The sequence below is a fragment of the Camelina sativa genome, chromosome 10 (genome assembly GCF_000633955.1).
Source record: "Camelina sativa cultivar DH55 chromosome 10, Cs, whole genome shotgun sequence".
Taxonomy (NCBI): domain Eukaryota; kingdom Viridiplantae; phylum Streptophyta; class Magnoliopsida; order Brassicales; family Brassicaceae; genus Camelina; species Camelina sativa.
Genome location: NC_025694.1, coordinates 7,839,059 through 7,856,282, shown reverse-complemented (window position 1 = coordinate 7,856,282; position 17,224 = coordinate 7,839,059). Strand labels below are relative to the sequence as shown.

The 17,224-nt window shown below is 39.5% G+C and overlaps 3 protein-coding genes and 1 pseudogene across 5 annotated transcripts; 3 read left to right on the top strand and 1 right to left on the bottom strand.

Annotated features, from left to right (window-relative positions):
* On the top strand, positions 521–3,901 carry LOC104717832 (annotated as a pseudogene).
* LOC104717831 (serine/threonine-protein kinase CTR1-like) lies at positions 5,866–11,193 on the top strand. Of its 3 annotated transcripts, XM_010435462.2 has the most exons (15): positions 5,867–7,225; positions 7,316–7,614; positions 7,731–7,875; positions 7,983–8,098; positions 8,435–8,643; positions 8,740–9,159; positions 9,260–9,300; positions 9,422–9,490; positions 9,588–9,688; positions 9,822–9,906; positions 9,990–10,088; positions 10,184–10,252; positions 10,341–10,472; positions 10,616–10,810; positions 10,886–11,193. In XM_010435462.2, exons 1-15 carry the CDS (start codon positions 6,374–6,376, stop codon positions 10,901–10,903), a joined length of 2,850 nt encoding a protein of 949 aa, XP_010433764.1. In that variant the 5' UTR covers positions 5,867–6,373; the 3' UTR covers positions 10,904–11,193. The 3 variants fall into 3 exon arrangements, with proteins under 3 accessions (XP_010433763.1, XP_010433764.1, XP_010433765.1); XM_010435461.2 differs by having other exon boundaries at positions 5,866–7,225; positions 10,616–11,193; XM_010435463.2 differs by lacking the exons at positions 10,616–10,810; positions 10,886–11,193 and having other exon boundaries at positions 10,184–10,247; positions 10,341–10,425.
* Positions 11,308–14,800, bottom strand: LOC104717829 (geranylgeranyl transferase type-2 subunit alpha 1-like). The gene is made up of 9 exons (XM_010435460.2): positions 14,683–14,800; positions 14,423–14,584; positions 14,142–14,304; positions 13,895–14,055; positions 13,695–13,799; positions 12,525–13,289; positions 12,265–12,445; positions 11,912–12,083; positions 11,308–11,839 (listed from the first exon to the last, which is right to left on the bottom strand). Exons 2-9 carry the CDS (start codon positions 14,536–14,538, stop codon positions 11,454–11,456), a joined length of 2,049 nt encoding a protein of 682 aa, XP_010433762.1. The 5' UTR covers positions 14,539–14,584; positions 14,683–14,800; the 3' UTR covers positions 11,308–11,453.
* Positions 14,986–17,006, top strand: LOC104717828. The gene is made up of 3 exons (XM_010435459.2): positions 14,986–15,087; positions 15,261–15,598; positions 16,044–17,006. Exons 2-3 carry the CDS (start codon positions 15,289–15,291, stop codon positions 16,709–16,711), a joined length of 978 nt encoding a protein of 325 aa, XP_010433761.1. The 5' UTR covers positions 14,986–15,087; positions 15,261–15,288; the 3' UTR covers positions 16,712–17,006.

The following is a 17,224-nucleotide window of genomic DNA, read 5'->3' as shown; positions in this document are numbered from 1 at the left end:
CAATCATGCGACAACTTAGCCAATCTCTTCACCAAATCTTTACCGGCATCAACATTCAAGAAGCTCACACACCAGATTGGTATGCGGAGGCTTAAGGACTTAGAGTGATGCTTGGAACAGGGGGAGTGATGTGTGTTGTACTCTTTTTCCTTCACTATGGTTTGTTCCACTGGATTTTCCTGGTAAGGTTTTAATGAGGCAACATCCCCAAGCACATTGCATCGATCCCTTAGCATCAGCACCGTTATGTCATCCAAGGGGGAGTGTTGTAAAACACTTGGAGTGGACTTCCATAACCGGCCCATCTCCTAATCGGTTTAGATTTAGACTTTATAATCACTATATATATGTAATCTCTATTCGATTATCAATAATAAAAACAAAATAATTATTTCATTCCATTCTCTAGTTTACAACAATTTTTTTTATTATTATTTTTTATTAGAAAATACAACTGTGCAAGTTTGTAATTGGTTTAAAATCAAGTTGAGTGGAGAGTCATCTGGTCGCCTCTCGGAACAAGTGCTGCGGTTTTTACCTAAAGTCACTTTTTTTGGTTTTGTTTTAACCGTCTGGTGAATTTCACGACGGTCTAATCTCCCCCTCCTCCTCCTCCACACGCGCCGACCAGTCTCTCTCTCTCTCTCTCCTCTCTTTCGCTCTGTAATTCTCGATGTCAACTAGTATTTCCTTCCTCTCTTGTTCTTAGGGTTAGGGTTTCTTTTTTATTTTTGCTTTCTCCATATCCTTCAATCAATGTGAAAAAAAAAAAGCTCTCCTTTTTGGCAGTTTCCCGATGTATGGTCGCCATTCTCAACCGGTGCTTATCCCCAACAACGACTCTGCTGGTGGTGAAGACCATGTCTCTGCCTCCGCAACGTCCGGTCACATTCCTTACGACGATATGGATGAAATCCCTCATCCTGACTCCATCTATGGTGGTACTGGTTCCGATTTGATTCCCGATGGCTCTCAATTGGTTGCTCACCGATCCGAGCCCTCTGAATTACTTGTTTCTCGGCCTCCTGAAGGTGCCAATCAGCTTACGATCTCCTTCCGTGGTCAAGTTTACGTTTTTGATGCTGTTGGTCCTGACAAGGTGAGTGATCTCTACTTTTGCCCCCCTCCCCCCTTTTGTTATTCGTANTCTCTCTCTCTCTCTCTCCTCTCTTTCGCTCTGTAATTCTCGATGTCAACTAGTATTTCCTTCCTCTCTTGTTCTTAGGGTTAGGGTTTCTTTTTTATTTTTGCTTTCTCCATATCCTTCAATCAATGTGAAAAAAAAAAAGCTCTCCTTTTTGGCAGTTTCCCGATGTATGGTCGCCATTCTCAACCGGTGCTTATCCCCAACAACGACTCTGCTGGTGGTGAAGACCATGTCTCTGCCTCCGCAACGTCCGGTCACATTCCCTACGACGATATGGATGAAATCCCTCATCCTGACTCCATCTATGGTGGTACTGGTTCCGATTTGATTCCCGATGGCTCTCAATTGGTTGCTCACCGATCCGAGCCCTCTGAATTACTTGTTTCTCGGCCTCCTGAAGGTTCCAATCAGCTTACGATCTCCTTCCGTGGTCAAGTTTACGTTTTTGATGCTGTTGGTCCTGACAAGGTGAGTGATCTCTACTTTTGCCCCCCTCCCCCCTTTTGTTATTCGTAAGAAGTCTCTCTCTCTCTCTCTCTCTCTCTCTCTCTCTCTCTCTCTCTCTCTCTCTCTCTCTCTCTCTCTCTCTCTCTCTCTCTCTCTCTCTCTCTCTCTCTCTCTCTCTCTCTCTCTCTCTCTCTCTCTCTCTCTCTCTCTCTCTCTCTCTCTCTCTCTCTCTCTCTCTCTCTCTCTCTCTCTCTCTCTCTCTCTCTCTCTCTCTCTCTCTCTCTCTCTCTCTCTCTCTCTCTCTCTCTCTCTCTCTCTCTCTCTCTCTCTCTCTCTCTCTCTCTCTCTCTCTCTCTCTCTCTCTCTCTCTCTCTCTCTCTCTCTCTCTCTCTCTCTCTCTCTCTCTCTCTCTCTCTCTCTCTCTCTCTCTCTCTCTCTCTCTCTCTCGGATGCATCTGATGTCTGATGGCTTTAGGGCACGTAAAAATTGACTCTTTTTGTTCAAGTGAATGCATAATTCTGCATAGTCTTACCAAACCTTTGGGAAATTGGTTTTGATAGGTCGATGCTGTCTTGTCTCTGTTGGGTGGTTCTACTGAGCTCGCTTCTGGTCCGCAGGTGATGGAACTAGCTCATCAGCAGAATCATATGGTAACTTTTGTTATTTGCGTGCTCAAACTTCTGTCTGAATTGCTCACTTCATCTCGATTCCCACCTTTGTCATTTTGGTGTTATTTTTTTTTTAGCCTGTTGTAGAATACCAAAGCCGCTGTAGCCTTCCGCAACGGGCGCAATCCTTGGATAGGTTTCGGAAGAAGAGGAATGCTAGATGTTTCGAGAAGAAAGTAAGATACGGTGTTCGCCAAGAAGTGGCTTTAAGGTCAGGGGATTTATCTGTTTTTAGTTCAGTTGTTTAGTTGTTGTCATTCTAGATTACGGCGCTACACCTGCGAATCAGTCTTTTTACCTATTTATGCCAAAGTTTGTTACAACCATCCCACATTGGTTAACCAATTTCTTAGGCCTAAGGGAACCCTCAGTATTGAGCTAGCTTTTATTTTATAAGTCGGATCTTAACAAAATCCTTGCGTAGTTACTCTTTGAAGAGGCTGACATATTTCTTTCATATTTACTGGGGTCTAAAACGTGGTATTCTTGTATAGCTAAGCTAGTAATTTTCTTCCTCACTTTTATTATGTGATAGGAGCTGAAACAATATCTGTTCATATTCAACTAGTTTACTATCTTGCTACTTTTCTTTTATTTGTTTCAAGAAGTTTGGTGACCATGTAGTTACACAGGCTTCATTGTCCATGGCTTGCTGTAGTATATGAGAATATATGCTTGTAGTTGAGCTGCCAACTTTTCTGCGTCTCTGACCTTTGTTAGCGTTTACCAGAATGGCGCGCAATAAAGGTCAATTCACCTCTTCAAAGATGACCGATGGGGCTTATAACTCAGGCACAGATCAAGATTCTGCCCAAGATGATGGCCATCCAGAAATATCGTGTGTTCTGTCTCTTCCAATTAACTGCTTCTGCAATTCGTGTTCTCCACTAATGTGCGAAAATTTTCTTGCTCTTATTTTAATCATGAGTGTCTTCTTACGTAGGTGTACTCACTGCGGCATTAGTTCCAAATGTACACCGATGATGCGACGTGGCCCTTCCGGCCCCAGGACTCTCTGCAATGCCTGTGGACTTTTCTGGGCTAACAGGGTGCGTATCAAATCTCCACAGAGTGATATAAATACATCACCTACTTCATATTATTGTCACATATATCATATTTTTACTATGATCAGGTCATAATATACCAATATGTTTGACATTTTTAAACTGTTCAATTCTTGTAGGGTACATTGAGGGATCTCTCAAAGAAGAGAATCAGTTGCCTTTAATCAAAATGGTAATCTTTTATATTATCATTTTTCGCCCTGTGTTTCTTGTTGGTTTTAACACACATAAGACAGAGCTTGAATGATCGTTTACTTGTAGGGCGAGGGTGGTAGTATTGCCGATGCTGACAATTCAAACTCTGAACCTGCAACTGTTGAAGAAGACACTTCCTTGGTTTCTCTTGCCAATGGGGAAAATTCTAATGTGTTAGGTAATCACTAGATTCTGTGATAAGAATCGGTGAAAGTAGGAGAAATCCTTGTAGAATCAGTTGGTCTTCCGTTATGAATTTTATCTCTTCTCATCATCACATGTATTATAGAAACCATAACCGAACCTCAAAGCAAATACCATATCAGATGTCTTTGGTTTAAGAGTTTGATGATCAGAATAGTTCTGTTACTGTACCCGTAACCATATCCTGTGACATGGTGATGTTAAAAGGTAAAGTCGATTGTGAAGGGGAAACAAAGACTTTGCGTCTGACGTACCATTCAAAATAGATTTTGATCAGATTGAAGAAACGTTATTAACCTTAAGTTGTGGTATTTGTCTCAATAGTCAAATACTAATCCATTCAACACTGTTGAGATCTTTTTCTTATTATTATTTTTTTGGTTGTATTCCGAAATCCCAACCAACACTACCTATCAAAATAGCTAACTTATAAATGACAGTTTTGTTTCCCGTTTCTAAAATATCAAATTGTGTTCGAATGGGAGACAAATGCATCTTAGATCTCAATCCTAGTTTACAAGATTAGTTTATAGAGGATGTGTGCATACGCATAGCATACCAAACCATGTGGATTACTAACTAAATCCTGCTAAGGGACCACGAATTAGATAAGATTATCTAATATTAACAACACATTATTGGTGAACATAACAAATAGAATATACATTAACCACACAAAAAGTGTATGGAACTGGAAGAAAGAGAACCGTCCAACCAGTTTGATGACAAGCAAAGAAAAAAAAAGATAATGTTTTTCCTGCCAACAATATAGTTATATACTAATAGTGTTTATTGAATAGATTATGATATTTATGATGAGATTATTCGAGAAGAGAAGGTGTCGCTTTACGTGGACTCGATCCTCGTGACGACTCGTTGTGCTTTCTTTTATTTTAGTTATGTTCAAACAAAATTAAAAGTAATCTAAGACGAATAAATTTAGTGGGTTATCTGTATCAGTACACCATAAAAGAGACTCATATATGCATGTATCATAGCATATAAATGTATTAAACAAAGCAGTCTGTATATAGAAAATCTTTCGATTGAAATAAGTGAATGAGTCACGACTCACGAGCTAAATCTGAAGGCGTCACCAAACCAAAAATATAAAGGTATCAAAACAGCTAAACAACACTCTTGTGAGGCATCCCCTGTATTATTATCATTTGTACTGACAGAAATATTACCTGCACCTGCCTGATATTAATTAATGTAACAGAAAGATAAAACATTTGAACGTTGATATTAGATACAAATAAACATTTCTTGCGTTGGGAAATAATAGAAACCTTTTCGGTTTTTTTACAGTAAGAGATAGTTCTGGCTCAGAAGTCAGAAAATGAGTTTGGTTGTGGGATGGTAAGTTACCATTGGTAACTATGTAAGAAACTAAGGACAATCTAAAAGCGCTCACATGTAAGCGAAGATAAAGGAGTTAATGCGGGCGGGGGAAAGTAAAGTGAAATATCACGCACTTCTTATGTTACGTTTCCAACAAAATCAGAAAGATGCAATGGTGTGCGTGCGTCGTATCCAGGGGAGACAAATAGTGACATAAAATATGAACTGTTTTTAAAATATCATATGATCTAAAACTAATTAAATTTAATTTTTCTAAATCCCAAAACACAACTAACTATAAATATTACCAACCTATATATATATATATCTATAAACTGAAGATCCATCAAGCCAATTTTCACTTTACATATATAACAACATATGCTAACTTTATATTTATGTAATTAGCTTAAAACTATATATATATACAAATTAAAAAAGGGTTAAATGGTAGTAAATCAATGATTTGTGTAAAATTCTGGTGTAAGTAAATAAAAAATGTCTAAGAAGAGAGTAAGCATCTAGACACCCACAAGATCTAGAACAATGAATGGCTCATTAGTCCAGTCATTAGTCATCCTTACCTTATTTATAAAGTAGGAAAAAAAAACTGCGCTCATGAGGTTGAGATCAAACAAGAAATGCATGAGTAGGATGATAATCCACGTGTCATTATCTTATTGCATGAAAAGTATACGTGTAGGCTCCTCACATAAAGTTTCTCCCTCCTTCTTCTCCCATGTCCCAATGCCTTTTCAAAGTTTTTTTAAGAAAATAAATACACAATTTTCAAATATTTTATTCCTAATTTGCTGTTTTTTTCTTCTTCTTCTCCTTCTTCATCCTTCCTTTCTTTTGTTGTCCAAATCTCTCAACACCTATTTGACGCTCTCTCCTTGTTGATCCAACAACAAAAACCCTATTTTCTTCTCTCCCACCCCCACACTTAAAAACCACCGTGTGTTTTTTGTTTTCCGGTGAACCATTTTTGATAGCTTCTACGGTCTTTTTTTCCCCCCCCCCCTTTTCCAGTGGTTGACGATTTGACTACAGCAATCTGAACGAAATAGGGAAGAGAACTGATCAAAACAAGCAAGCTTCTCTAATCTCTCACCACGAGTTCAGTTTTTGTCTCTGCTTCTGCTATATTCGTCTTGATCGTCTCTGTTTGTGTTTCTTGTTCTCTGGATTCAATGACGGGTTTTGGCTGAACGAAGAAACCAAGCAAAGCCTAAGTTGCGATCATTTTCATTTTCCTGTTCGTTCGATCGATCTGTCAATTTTTTTTTTTTTAAACGAAATGCCTCACCGGACTACTTACTTCTTCCCGAGGCAGTTCCCCGATCGTGGATTCGATTCCTTTTCTCACGACAAGAAATCTTCGTCTAACGTTGGTGAGAGTTTTGGATTTGAAAGGGATCATACTAATAAATCATCTAATGGAGGAGTCATCGGCGGCGACAAGGAGAAGGAGACGACTCTGTTCTCATCTAATCCTCTGCTTTCAAATAGCTCCGCCGTTTCAGATCTTTTCAGCAATGATCGCAAGTCGGAGAACAAGAAACAGCAGCAGCAACTAGCGGCTTTCTATGAGTGGTTGGCCGAGAAGAAGGCCAATTTATCTCGGTCTTCTTCCGCCGCTACTACTGGACGCGTGAAACCTACGCGCCTCTCTATGTCTACCGACGTCGAGGAGGAGAGAGAGCTTTTGTTGGCGGCTGCTCCGCTTCCTGCTGCTTCTTCTCCTGATTCCGTCATTGTGGCGTCGTCTTCTTCCGCTCGAGCGATTACCATGAATGAGCGAAACATTGACCGGAGCTTTGATAGGGAGGTTTCGCTTCCTCGAATGTCTAGTGACAGCAGTTTCGCTGGAAGTTTCTTCTCTGGGACGACGCTGGACGGTAATTTCTCCAATTTCTCCAGTCCGACAGACGCGAGGGAAACTGCCACCACCACGCGTGTCTCTGTGACCAAGGAGGAAGAAGAAGAAGTTGAAGTTAGGGAAGAGGGCAAAGACCAAAGCTTAGCGCAGAAGTCAAAAGAAGGCTATTACTTGCAAGTCACGCTTGCTATGAGGTTAACCTCTCAAGCTAACCTCGTCGCTGAGTTGGTTCATACAGAGAGCACTGAAACTGTCTCCTACCGTTTTTGGGTACGTATATGAACTTTCGTCTTAAATGATCCATGGGTAAGATTTAGGTCTGAGTTGTGATTTTTTCTTTCTCCATTTTGTTTTTTTCAGGTAAGCGGTTGTTTATCATACAGTGACAAAATATCAGATGGGTTTTACAGCATACTAGGGATGGATCCGTATCTTTGGTTGATGTGTAACAATTCGGAGGAAGGAAAACGACTTCCATCTCTTTTGTTACTAAAGGAGACTGAGCCGACTGATACATCAATGGAAGTGGTATTGATTGACAGACGTGAGGACTCGCGTCTTAAAGAACTGGAGGACAAGGCACGTGAGCTCTATTGTTCTTCTGACAACATGTTACTGCTCGTGGAGAAACTTGGTAGACTTGTTGCCATTTATATGGGGTACACTACTTTCTCTTCTTGTTCTTCTTCAGTTTTCTCTGTGATTTAGTTTCGCCTACTTCATAGTTGTGCATATATACGATAAGATTTGTGTGCTGAGATTTTAGAGATTTTAGGGGAAGTTTCCAGATGGAGGAAGGTGATCTACAGAAACGATGGAAACTAGTTAGCAATAGACTCAAGGAGTATCGGAAGTGTATCATTCTTCCTATAGGTAGTCTAACGATGGGCCTTTGCCGGCATCGTGCCATTTTATTTAAGGTGAGCCATGACCCATGAACGCACATAATAGAGAAAGCTAGACTGGTTTAAACAAGTAAAAATTGTCGACCGTATTGCATCTTGACTTGTGTATCATGAATATGCAGAAATTGGCTGATTACATTGGTTTACCATGCCGGATAGCTCGAGGTTGCAGGTACTGTAAAGAGGGCCACCAATCGTCTTGCCTTGTCAAGATTGCCGATGACAGGAAGCTTCCAAGGTTTGATAGCTTTATAAGCCTCCTCCATTGGCTTTTTTTGTTTCCCTCTCTTTCTACTTAACTACGTAAGTAGACTTTCAGGCTATTACCAACACTAGATTTAATTCCTACACTTGTGGACTTTCAGGGAGTGGTATTTAGAAAGTTTCTACCTGCTTCTATTTAAACCCCTTATTGATTCTTTATGTTTTACTAACAGATGGGTCTCTCCTCTCCAGGGGTCTACTTGTGTATGTCCTTGATTCTGTGCTAGCTCTAGAGTGGCATTGAATACATCTTTTTGAGTTTATATATGTTCCACATTTTGAGTATATACTTGATATCATTTCTCAACAGGGAATATGTAGTTGACCTTATCGGGGAACCAGGAAATGTCCATGATCCGGATTCCTCTATCAACGGTGGAACACAGTGTCAGGTTCCATCACCTCTTCGAATGAGTCATCTTACAGAATATTCCAGGCCTTGCGTGCATAATAAATCTCCTTGTAAGACTGTAGAGTCAAAGGCTTCACGCGATCTTTCTGAAAATATTCAATGTTCAGGTAGGCTGCAGTTAGCAGAATATGTAAGACCATTATAATTCAAAATTGCGGGTCTATAGTTGAGATCAATTATGCTAATTGAATTCTTATTTGTAGGGAGTCAAGGCCATGTACACAAAGAAATTGAGTTGCCTGATATTGCAGCGACAATATGTTGTGCTCATGTTGATCAAACTTGCTTCACAAAAACATCATCAGTGGTTTTGTCAGAATCAGTTCTTCGAGCTCTACCACTTGATATACCAAACCTTATTGAAGAAAAGATTTCCCAACAAGAAATCTTCAAAGAAGAAACCATTTTATCAGAAGATCCAATTGAAAAAACTCCTGTCAAGCAGCCAAAGGGGGACTTATCAGTTGAATCAGAGATAACAGAAGCTGACACTCGAAAAGATAAAAAAGGCAGGTTACCTGTTGACGCCATCTCACCGTACTTGACCATTGAGCCTTCTTTGGCATCAGATTGGCTGGAGGTCTCATGGAATGAACTGCATATCAAAGAGCGTGTGGGTGCTGGTATGTCCTTCTCCTATGATTTTTGAGAGTACAAAATACTTTTTGATGTAGCACTTTAATAACAAAAACTCTGGTGAAATTTTCTCTACGTTTTTTTCAGGATCATTTGGAACTGTCCATCGTGCTGAGTGGCATGGATCAGTAGGTTTCAAATTTAACAAAGTTCCTCATTTAATGTGTTTTCTCCTTGTAGTAGCTCCCACTCCTACTCTGATGGATTTTTCAGCACAAGATGTTTATTACGTTTTTGTTTATGATGAAGGATGTGGCTGTCAAGATTTTGTCCATACAAGATTTCCATGATGACCAATTCAGAGAATTTCTGAGAGAGGTATTTAAAGCAAGCAGATTAGTCTCTTCTGAATAACTAACTCCATGAGATCACTTTCTGAAACTAACTCTGATCAATCCGGTGATTTTGATTGAAGGTTGCAATAATGAAACGTGTTCGTCACCCAAATGTTGTTCTCTTCATGGGTGCTGTGACAGAGCGACCTCGCTTGTCAATAATAACAGAATACTTACCAAGGTAATTCATCAGTATACTTTTTTTTTTTGGTTTGTTCAGGCCAAAGTCATATAGTTAAACATATCTATGATGTTTCATCTTAAACGTATGCATTACCTATTAGCTTATGTTTCTGTGTTACTTCTTGAAACAGGGGCAGTCTTTTTCGCCTCATCCATAGGCCAGCTTCTGGGGAGTTACTAGATCAGAGGAGGAGGCTACGTATGGCATTGGATGTGGTTTGTGATCTTTCAATTTATGTTTATCTTTCATTTTGTTTTCTTCTGTATGAAACTTGAAAAAGTGTGTTTATTTGGACTAGGCCAAGGGACTCAACTACCTACACTGTCTTAATCCTCCAGTAGTGCATTGGGACCTGAAATCTCCAAATTTATTGGTTGATAAGAACTGGACAGTAAAGGTAATAATATTAAACCACAAAAAACTTGATTTATACAAAGCCTCCCATCGTCTTCTTTCTGTAACATATAAACCTTAACCATTCCCCTGTCTCAGGTTTGCGATTTCGGGCTTTCAAGATTCAAGGCAAACACTTTCATACCATCAAAATCTGTTGCAGGAACAGTAAGCTCTCCTAAGATGTTAATTACTGTGGAATATGGAAAAATATGTTCTGACATGTAAAACTTCTTCTCTTTGTCTGCTTTAACAGCCTGAGTGGATGGCTCCAGAGTTTCTTAGAGGAGAGCCGACAAACGAGAAATCAGATGTTTACAGTTTCGGAGTAGTCCTATGGGAGTTGATTACTTTGCAACAGCCTTGGAATGGACTCAGTCCTGCTCAGGTAACAAACATTCTCTTCTCTCTCCAAAGTAACATATGATTCTTCAAAATTGGTGTTCACACATGAGCTTACAACTTAGGTACCTTTAGTGTTTGTTAGAGTTTAGTTATACTATATCTTTTGAATCTTGGTCTGGTGATTAGGTGGTTGGAGCAGTTGCGTTCCAGAACAGGCGGCTTATAATTCCTCCCAATACCTCTCCAGTTTTGGTTTCTCTGATGGAAGCTTGCTGGTCAGATGAGCCGGCTCAGCGACCAGCATTTGGTGGCATAGTAGATACACTAAAGAAGCTACTAAAATCTCCGGTGCAGCTGATACAAATGGGCGGAGACAAAGGGGTAATTCCAGCTAAAACAGCTCCCATTCTATAGTTTAAATACTTCACTCTTACAATACTAACATAAACACTGTAGGTGCTTTGCGTTGATTAGCTCCTGAATTTGATTTTAAATTAGAAAAATCAATGAGACGAAGCCTTGCCTGGAAGAATGGAAGGCTATTTTTTCTTTTGGTTTTTGTTTGTATAGTATAGTTTTTTTATATGGTCTTACTTGTGAGACAAAGAATAAAATAAAATTATGAGATTTGGTTTCTTGCAGTTGGAGACCGTTGCATTTGTTGTAAATTTGTAATCCATGCAATATGTCATCAAAAGTTGTTTCATTAAAAGTTGATTGGTCAAAACTCAAAAACAAAAGGAATAGAGAAAAGGTTCTTTACATGTTTAGTAGCTTGTGTATGTTTATTATCTTTCAAAATGTTTCTATCGAATCAAAACCAAAATTTATCTGGGTAGATTCAGTCTGAGCAAAAGGATTCAGATCTTCAGGGACTATAAGCCAAATTTGGTAAATAAAAAGGTATAAATAAGATTGTTAACTGTTAAGAAACAAATCACAACAACAACCATCATCAAGTAAGAGAACCCCAATTGCTTTGGGAATTTGATGATCTACAAATACAAAAACTTGGCCCTATGATCTAATTCCCAGGTTTCTGGCCATTGAGCCATACAAGCTTTGGCACAACCTGGAGGACAAAAGAGCTGAATTCATCATCTGCAATTTCATTTCCTGCTATATCTAATTGTTTCAGATTCAAATCTCTTAACACGAAATACGCATCCCAGTATTTGGTGACCAATCCTGGATTCTGTCCTCTTACACCATCCTGACTCCAGTCTGAATTAGAGAGCGGTGAAGAACAAAGGTACCGTGTTGTGTCCACTGAGTGCTTGCCGATGTGGTTGTGGGAAACATCCAACACCTTCAGCTGCTTCACATGTCTTAGAGAGTCCAGCGCTGAAAAACTTCTGATTCTGTTATGACTCAGATTTAGGCAAGAGAGAAGTTGCATTGCCTCCAATCCTGCAAGACCCACATACACCATTTAATCACATCTATCACACAGATGCAACAGCTGGAATCAAGCAACTTTACCTTCAGTTGAATGTAGCTCATTGTGACTAAGGTCTAACATTTGGACAAACAGCAATTTCTCGACAGAGGCTATCCGAGATAGTGATAACTTATTTAGCCGGAGACATACAAGATTGTTCATATCCCTATATCTAAAAAGGTGTCTTGACAAGGATTCACTGCTTGAAGTCACCTGCATGAACATTCTCCTTATGAGTAGTAGGCATGATGAAACAGAAATTTTATAAAAATCTAGAATCAAACAATCAGCGTTATACTGTAGATGAGAATGTAGGGAAAATCATAAATCTGATGGAATTTTTAAAGAGCAGAAGCTCAACTTGAGATAAACTACGAAAAGGAAGACTAAATACCTTGTGGAGAAAAGCTACGCTGTGTTCATTCTTGTAGTACTGGTGATGCGAAGAATCTAGTGCCATCAAATCATTATACAGCTGGAGGATTTCTTCATAATAAACACCCTTAACCGCAGCATCCAACGTCATAGCTTCCGAAGCCATCAAAAGCCTCGCAAGGGTGAGCTTTCCAATTTTGCTATAAAAGGAAAAAGAGGACAAATTTCAAGACTACAATTTCTCATTCTCATCGAAACAGTGAAGTATATAGGATATACCTGTCAGCCAATAGACGGAAACATTCAATCTCAGAATCTATAGCTGCCTGACGCCATTTTAAATCAATCCCATTGTTTAACTGATCCAAGGTGAAAAGAGAGTTCAAATCCTTTGACTGCGCATCCCAAAGTTCAAAACCATCCGTCCATGAAACAATGCTCTCTTGAGAATGAGAATCTTCAGCGGTATCTTGAACATGCACTGTAAAGACAAACTCATAAGGAGCGCTGAAATTATATCCTCTAGAAGAAACAATTCCTGGAGAGTTCCCAAGCCTGACTTTCACTTTGTGATCCTTGCTTCCACAAGGTTGTGAACTAAAATATTTCAGACGAGCAACCCATACACAAGATACTTGAGAGCTTTTATTCGAAATTGGTTCCCAAACAAGGTTCTCGTTTCCTTTTAGTTCAGAATCAATTGTAACAGTCAACGGGCTAACTCCACCAACAGCTTGGTCAAAGTAGAGAATCAGTGGAAAAGAACCCGTCTCAGAACAAAAAGTAGTGACGTTAGAAGGAGGGCCATTCAAGCACCCAGCTCCAGATAGAATGACACTGGAACCATGCGAAGGCCAAGAGGAAGTCAGAAGAGGAGACTCCACATTAACAGTTTGATCAAGTAGCCACAGATGGTAAAACCAACCACTTTGGTCATCTGGGTCCGTAAAAATAGCTTGATGTACAATTTCAAATTCATCAGGAATCCTTTTCTCTGGCATAAATCCATCAGCCCTGTTTGCTAGCAAACTTGAAAGAAGTACACTGCAGAATTTCAAACAACAAAAAAGATACGTTGGTAATAGTGCCTTTGATACAGGCAGGTAAATATGCTGATGTGAGGAACACCTTGGCGGTGTAACAGTGTTTACTGAATCGAGAAGCTATAGTAACTAAGCCTTAGCTTTTGTAAGTATCCCATAAATATATAGCAAATAGCAATAGTATCAACCAAACTATAAACAAGCCACGTAACCCAAAGATGAATGTTCCATCAGAGGAAACTTCATATTGTTCATGAACAAATGCATCCTTCCAGGATGAACTCCGTTTATGCACTATTAATTACTTTGGTTCAAGGCATGCGACTATCAATCTAATGCTTCGGTTTCTTAGAAAACGAACATGTAACTAGAGTTTCCATACAGTTTACTACATAATAATGCGTACCTACGATTATGCCACGCAGAATAGTTGCTGAAATTGTTATTGATCATATCATCTGTATACTGCAACTCATCCTGTTCTGACCTGTTGGTTAGCTCTACAACAAACCTGAAAAGGAACAAACAACACATTAATATGCAAAGCTTTGATTGACATACACAATGCACCATAAAAAAAAGTGTTGAGATACCATAGTTTTTCACCTGCGATAATTCCAAGCATGAAAATTTCTGGAATCCAGCTTCTGGAATTTATCCAAAAGTTTCAATTCATTCCCTGTGGAGGAATGCCCTTTACTCAAAACCCACTTCCGATGATGCCAAGCACCATAGGACTTGAAATTCTGCTTCAAAGCATTCTCTACCTGAATTTTATAACAGAATTCACAGCAAATCATGAGCAGCTACTTTCATGAAGACCTTTTTTTACTTATTGGTAGGAAAAACTCACCACTCTGAGTTCTTCATCAAGAATGGGCTTGACCAAGTTTGGATCAGGCCCGATTCTGGAAAGGCTATCCTCCACGGCAAGCTTGCGATAGTTCCATGCCGTGTACGCCTCAGGATTGATCTCTAAAAGCTTCGTGCTCAACTCAATAGCTTCCTTGGTATAACTAGAAACCAATATACCACAACATACATGATGATCATTAGTAGATGATGAACAAAGGATCCTGTAAGAATTCTAACAAGTAAAACTGATGAGATCGAAATGAAAAGAGAAGATTGTACATTTTTTCGTGATGATAAGTCATAAACTGAGACTGAAGAGACCGAAGCTTAACCGCTTTAGCAGCGGAAGCTGCTTCGTCTTCTGGCTTAGAAGCTTTCCTTGGACGGCCGTGCATTCTTCTCCGCCGAAAGCGAGAGTTGGATTCAACTTCCCCGGTAAATCTGATCAGAATTCAAATTAGAAAGCTAAGACAAAACACTAAATCGAAACAAATCTAGAAAACAACAGAGATGAATGAACAAACGGAGAAGCAGATCACCTGAAAGGAGCACGTAGCGGCGTCGATCGAGTTACGAACAACTGAGAGAGACGACGAGACTTTTGTTTTCGTGCTTGCAAATTGCAATTGACAAATTTCCCGGTCTGGTTTAATGATTTCAATCGTAGTAAATCATTAAACCGGCTTTAATTGAAAAAATACGGGACTTTGTTTTCGTGCAATTGATAAATTTTCCCGGTCTGGTTTAATGATTTCAATCGTCATAAACCAGTAAACCGACTTTAATTGAAAAATTAAATACGGTTGAACACGAACCGGATTTGGAATTCTTCGTTAATATTGAAAAAAAGGCTTTGTTTCTTCAGTTCAGGGTTTTCAATCCGATCTTGGACCTTTGGCGACGAGGAAGTGAAGATTTTTGGGGGGAAACGGTACCTTGTCAAGGTTCGTAATCACTCTCGATTCTATTTCCCCAATTTTAGATACCTGAATAATTGAAAAATTTGGTGTTTTAGGGGTCAGATTGTGTTCTGTATCTAATGCTTTTAACTGTGCATAGCTCGTCTTTTAGATTTGATGGGATTGATTTCTAAAATTTTCCTTTATGATCGTTGTAGTTGGATTTACATTGAGTAACACAAGACAATGGAAGATTCAGAGAAACGAAAACAAATGTTAAAAGCAATGCGAATGGAAGCTGCTGCTCAGAACGATGATGATTCTATAGGTCTTGAAGCCTCTGTGAACACAGGTCACTTATCTAATCCCTTGGCTGAGACATCTACTCACCAGCAGGAGTCTTTTGAAAAGCCAAGGTTCGATTATTACACAGACCCCATGTCTGCTTATTCTAGTTTCAAGAGAAACAAGACCCCTAAGCAACAATACATCTCCTCTCCTCATCATCACCAAACCAGCTCCCCAGTGCCGCCGCAGTTTCCATCGTCTGTTCCAGGTTCTTTTTTTTTACTAACACACTCACAAGAAAGTAGTACCATGTCAGTTTAACTTAGTTAGCATGTTAGTTAGTATAAGATGGAACATATTCAGGAATTAACATGTAGTATCTGGTTGTAAGGAAGTCTCTTGGCTTTGGGAGAGTTAGGTGATCTCTACATCAAATCTTTAGGATAGTTTTGTTCATTGTTAGTGTTTAGTAACGTGTTCGTGATTGTAATCATTAATTCAAGATCATTGAAGGAATAAAATTGTCAGTCTTCATCAAGAATAAGTTTCCGAACCTATTAACTTCTGCTACCTTAATTTGATATGTATCCCTTTATGCTTCCCTTTCTAGGAATTGATAGTACTATGTTCACATCAGTTACAGAAAATTCATGTTCTGTTTCTGACAATGAGCAGTATTCTTGTTCTGATCCTTGCGTTTTAACTGTGAACAGGATCCTTGGGCAGTGAGTATCAGGCACATACCAATCATGGCGGTTTTCAAGCAGCTCATTATGATGGTAATAGTCTGCATACCGGACCAAGAGGGATGGCGCATCTTTCACCCTCACACAGAGGTTCACCCGCCGCTTGGAATTATAACTATAGGCCTCCACCAGTTAACCATTTAGGTCCACCTCAATGGGTACCTCGTCCTTTACCATTCTCTCCAGAATATCCTGACATGGGGAATAATAGATTTGGTGGTCGAGGCAGCTACAACAATACTGCTCCACAATATTCCCATTACGGACGGCAGAACTCTAACTGGGCTGGAAACACATATCCTAACTCAGGAAGAGGTAGAAGCCGAGGACGCGGTATGAACACAAGCTTTGGGAGAGATGGAGGAAGAAGACCCGTGGAACTAGGGGCAGAACGATTTTACTCCAACTCTATGGCTGAAGATCCTTGGAAGTATCTTAAGCCAGTCTTATGGAAGAGTTGCTCAGGTTCTTCTAGCAGCAACTCAACAAGTCAAGCCTGGCTTCCCAATTCCATTGCACCAAAAAAATCTGTGACCTCAGAAGCTTCCCACAAGGCTAGCAATAATCAACAGAGTCTTGCTGAGTACCTCGCTGCTTCTCTAGATGAGGCTACATGCGATGAGTCAAGCAATTGATCAGGACAATAGGCCTAGTGAAATACACCAAATACAAGCATCTGGAGTACGATCAGGATACCCGGAAAGATCACCGACGACTCTTTCGAGCTAGGTATTGTTCAATGACCAGTGTTCATTTTCTTAACGAGATACAACAGCGAATGATGATCATCTTGGAGAGTAGAATGGTTGGCTGGTGTGTTCTACGCTAAAATAAATTTTTTTTTTTTTTTGCTCAAGATTTAGTAATGCTACAATATTGTAAAATCATTATCAGGAAAATTTGTTGCGTGAATGCGTTTGAAGTGTCCCACATTCGTATTCTTATCATTTTTGCTGCTGGAAATAATGCTACTATAGGAAACTGTATTTTGTTTTATTTGGATTCATGTAACTTGTTTGAGTAAAACTAATAATAATAATAGTAGTATCTTGTGAAGAATTCTAGTTGGCTACAACCCGTACATGGGCGTTTGTTGCTTGAAGCCATATGACATGGTGAATGTAATAAAGAAGGGTCGTTGGTAATTA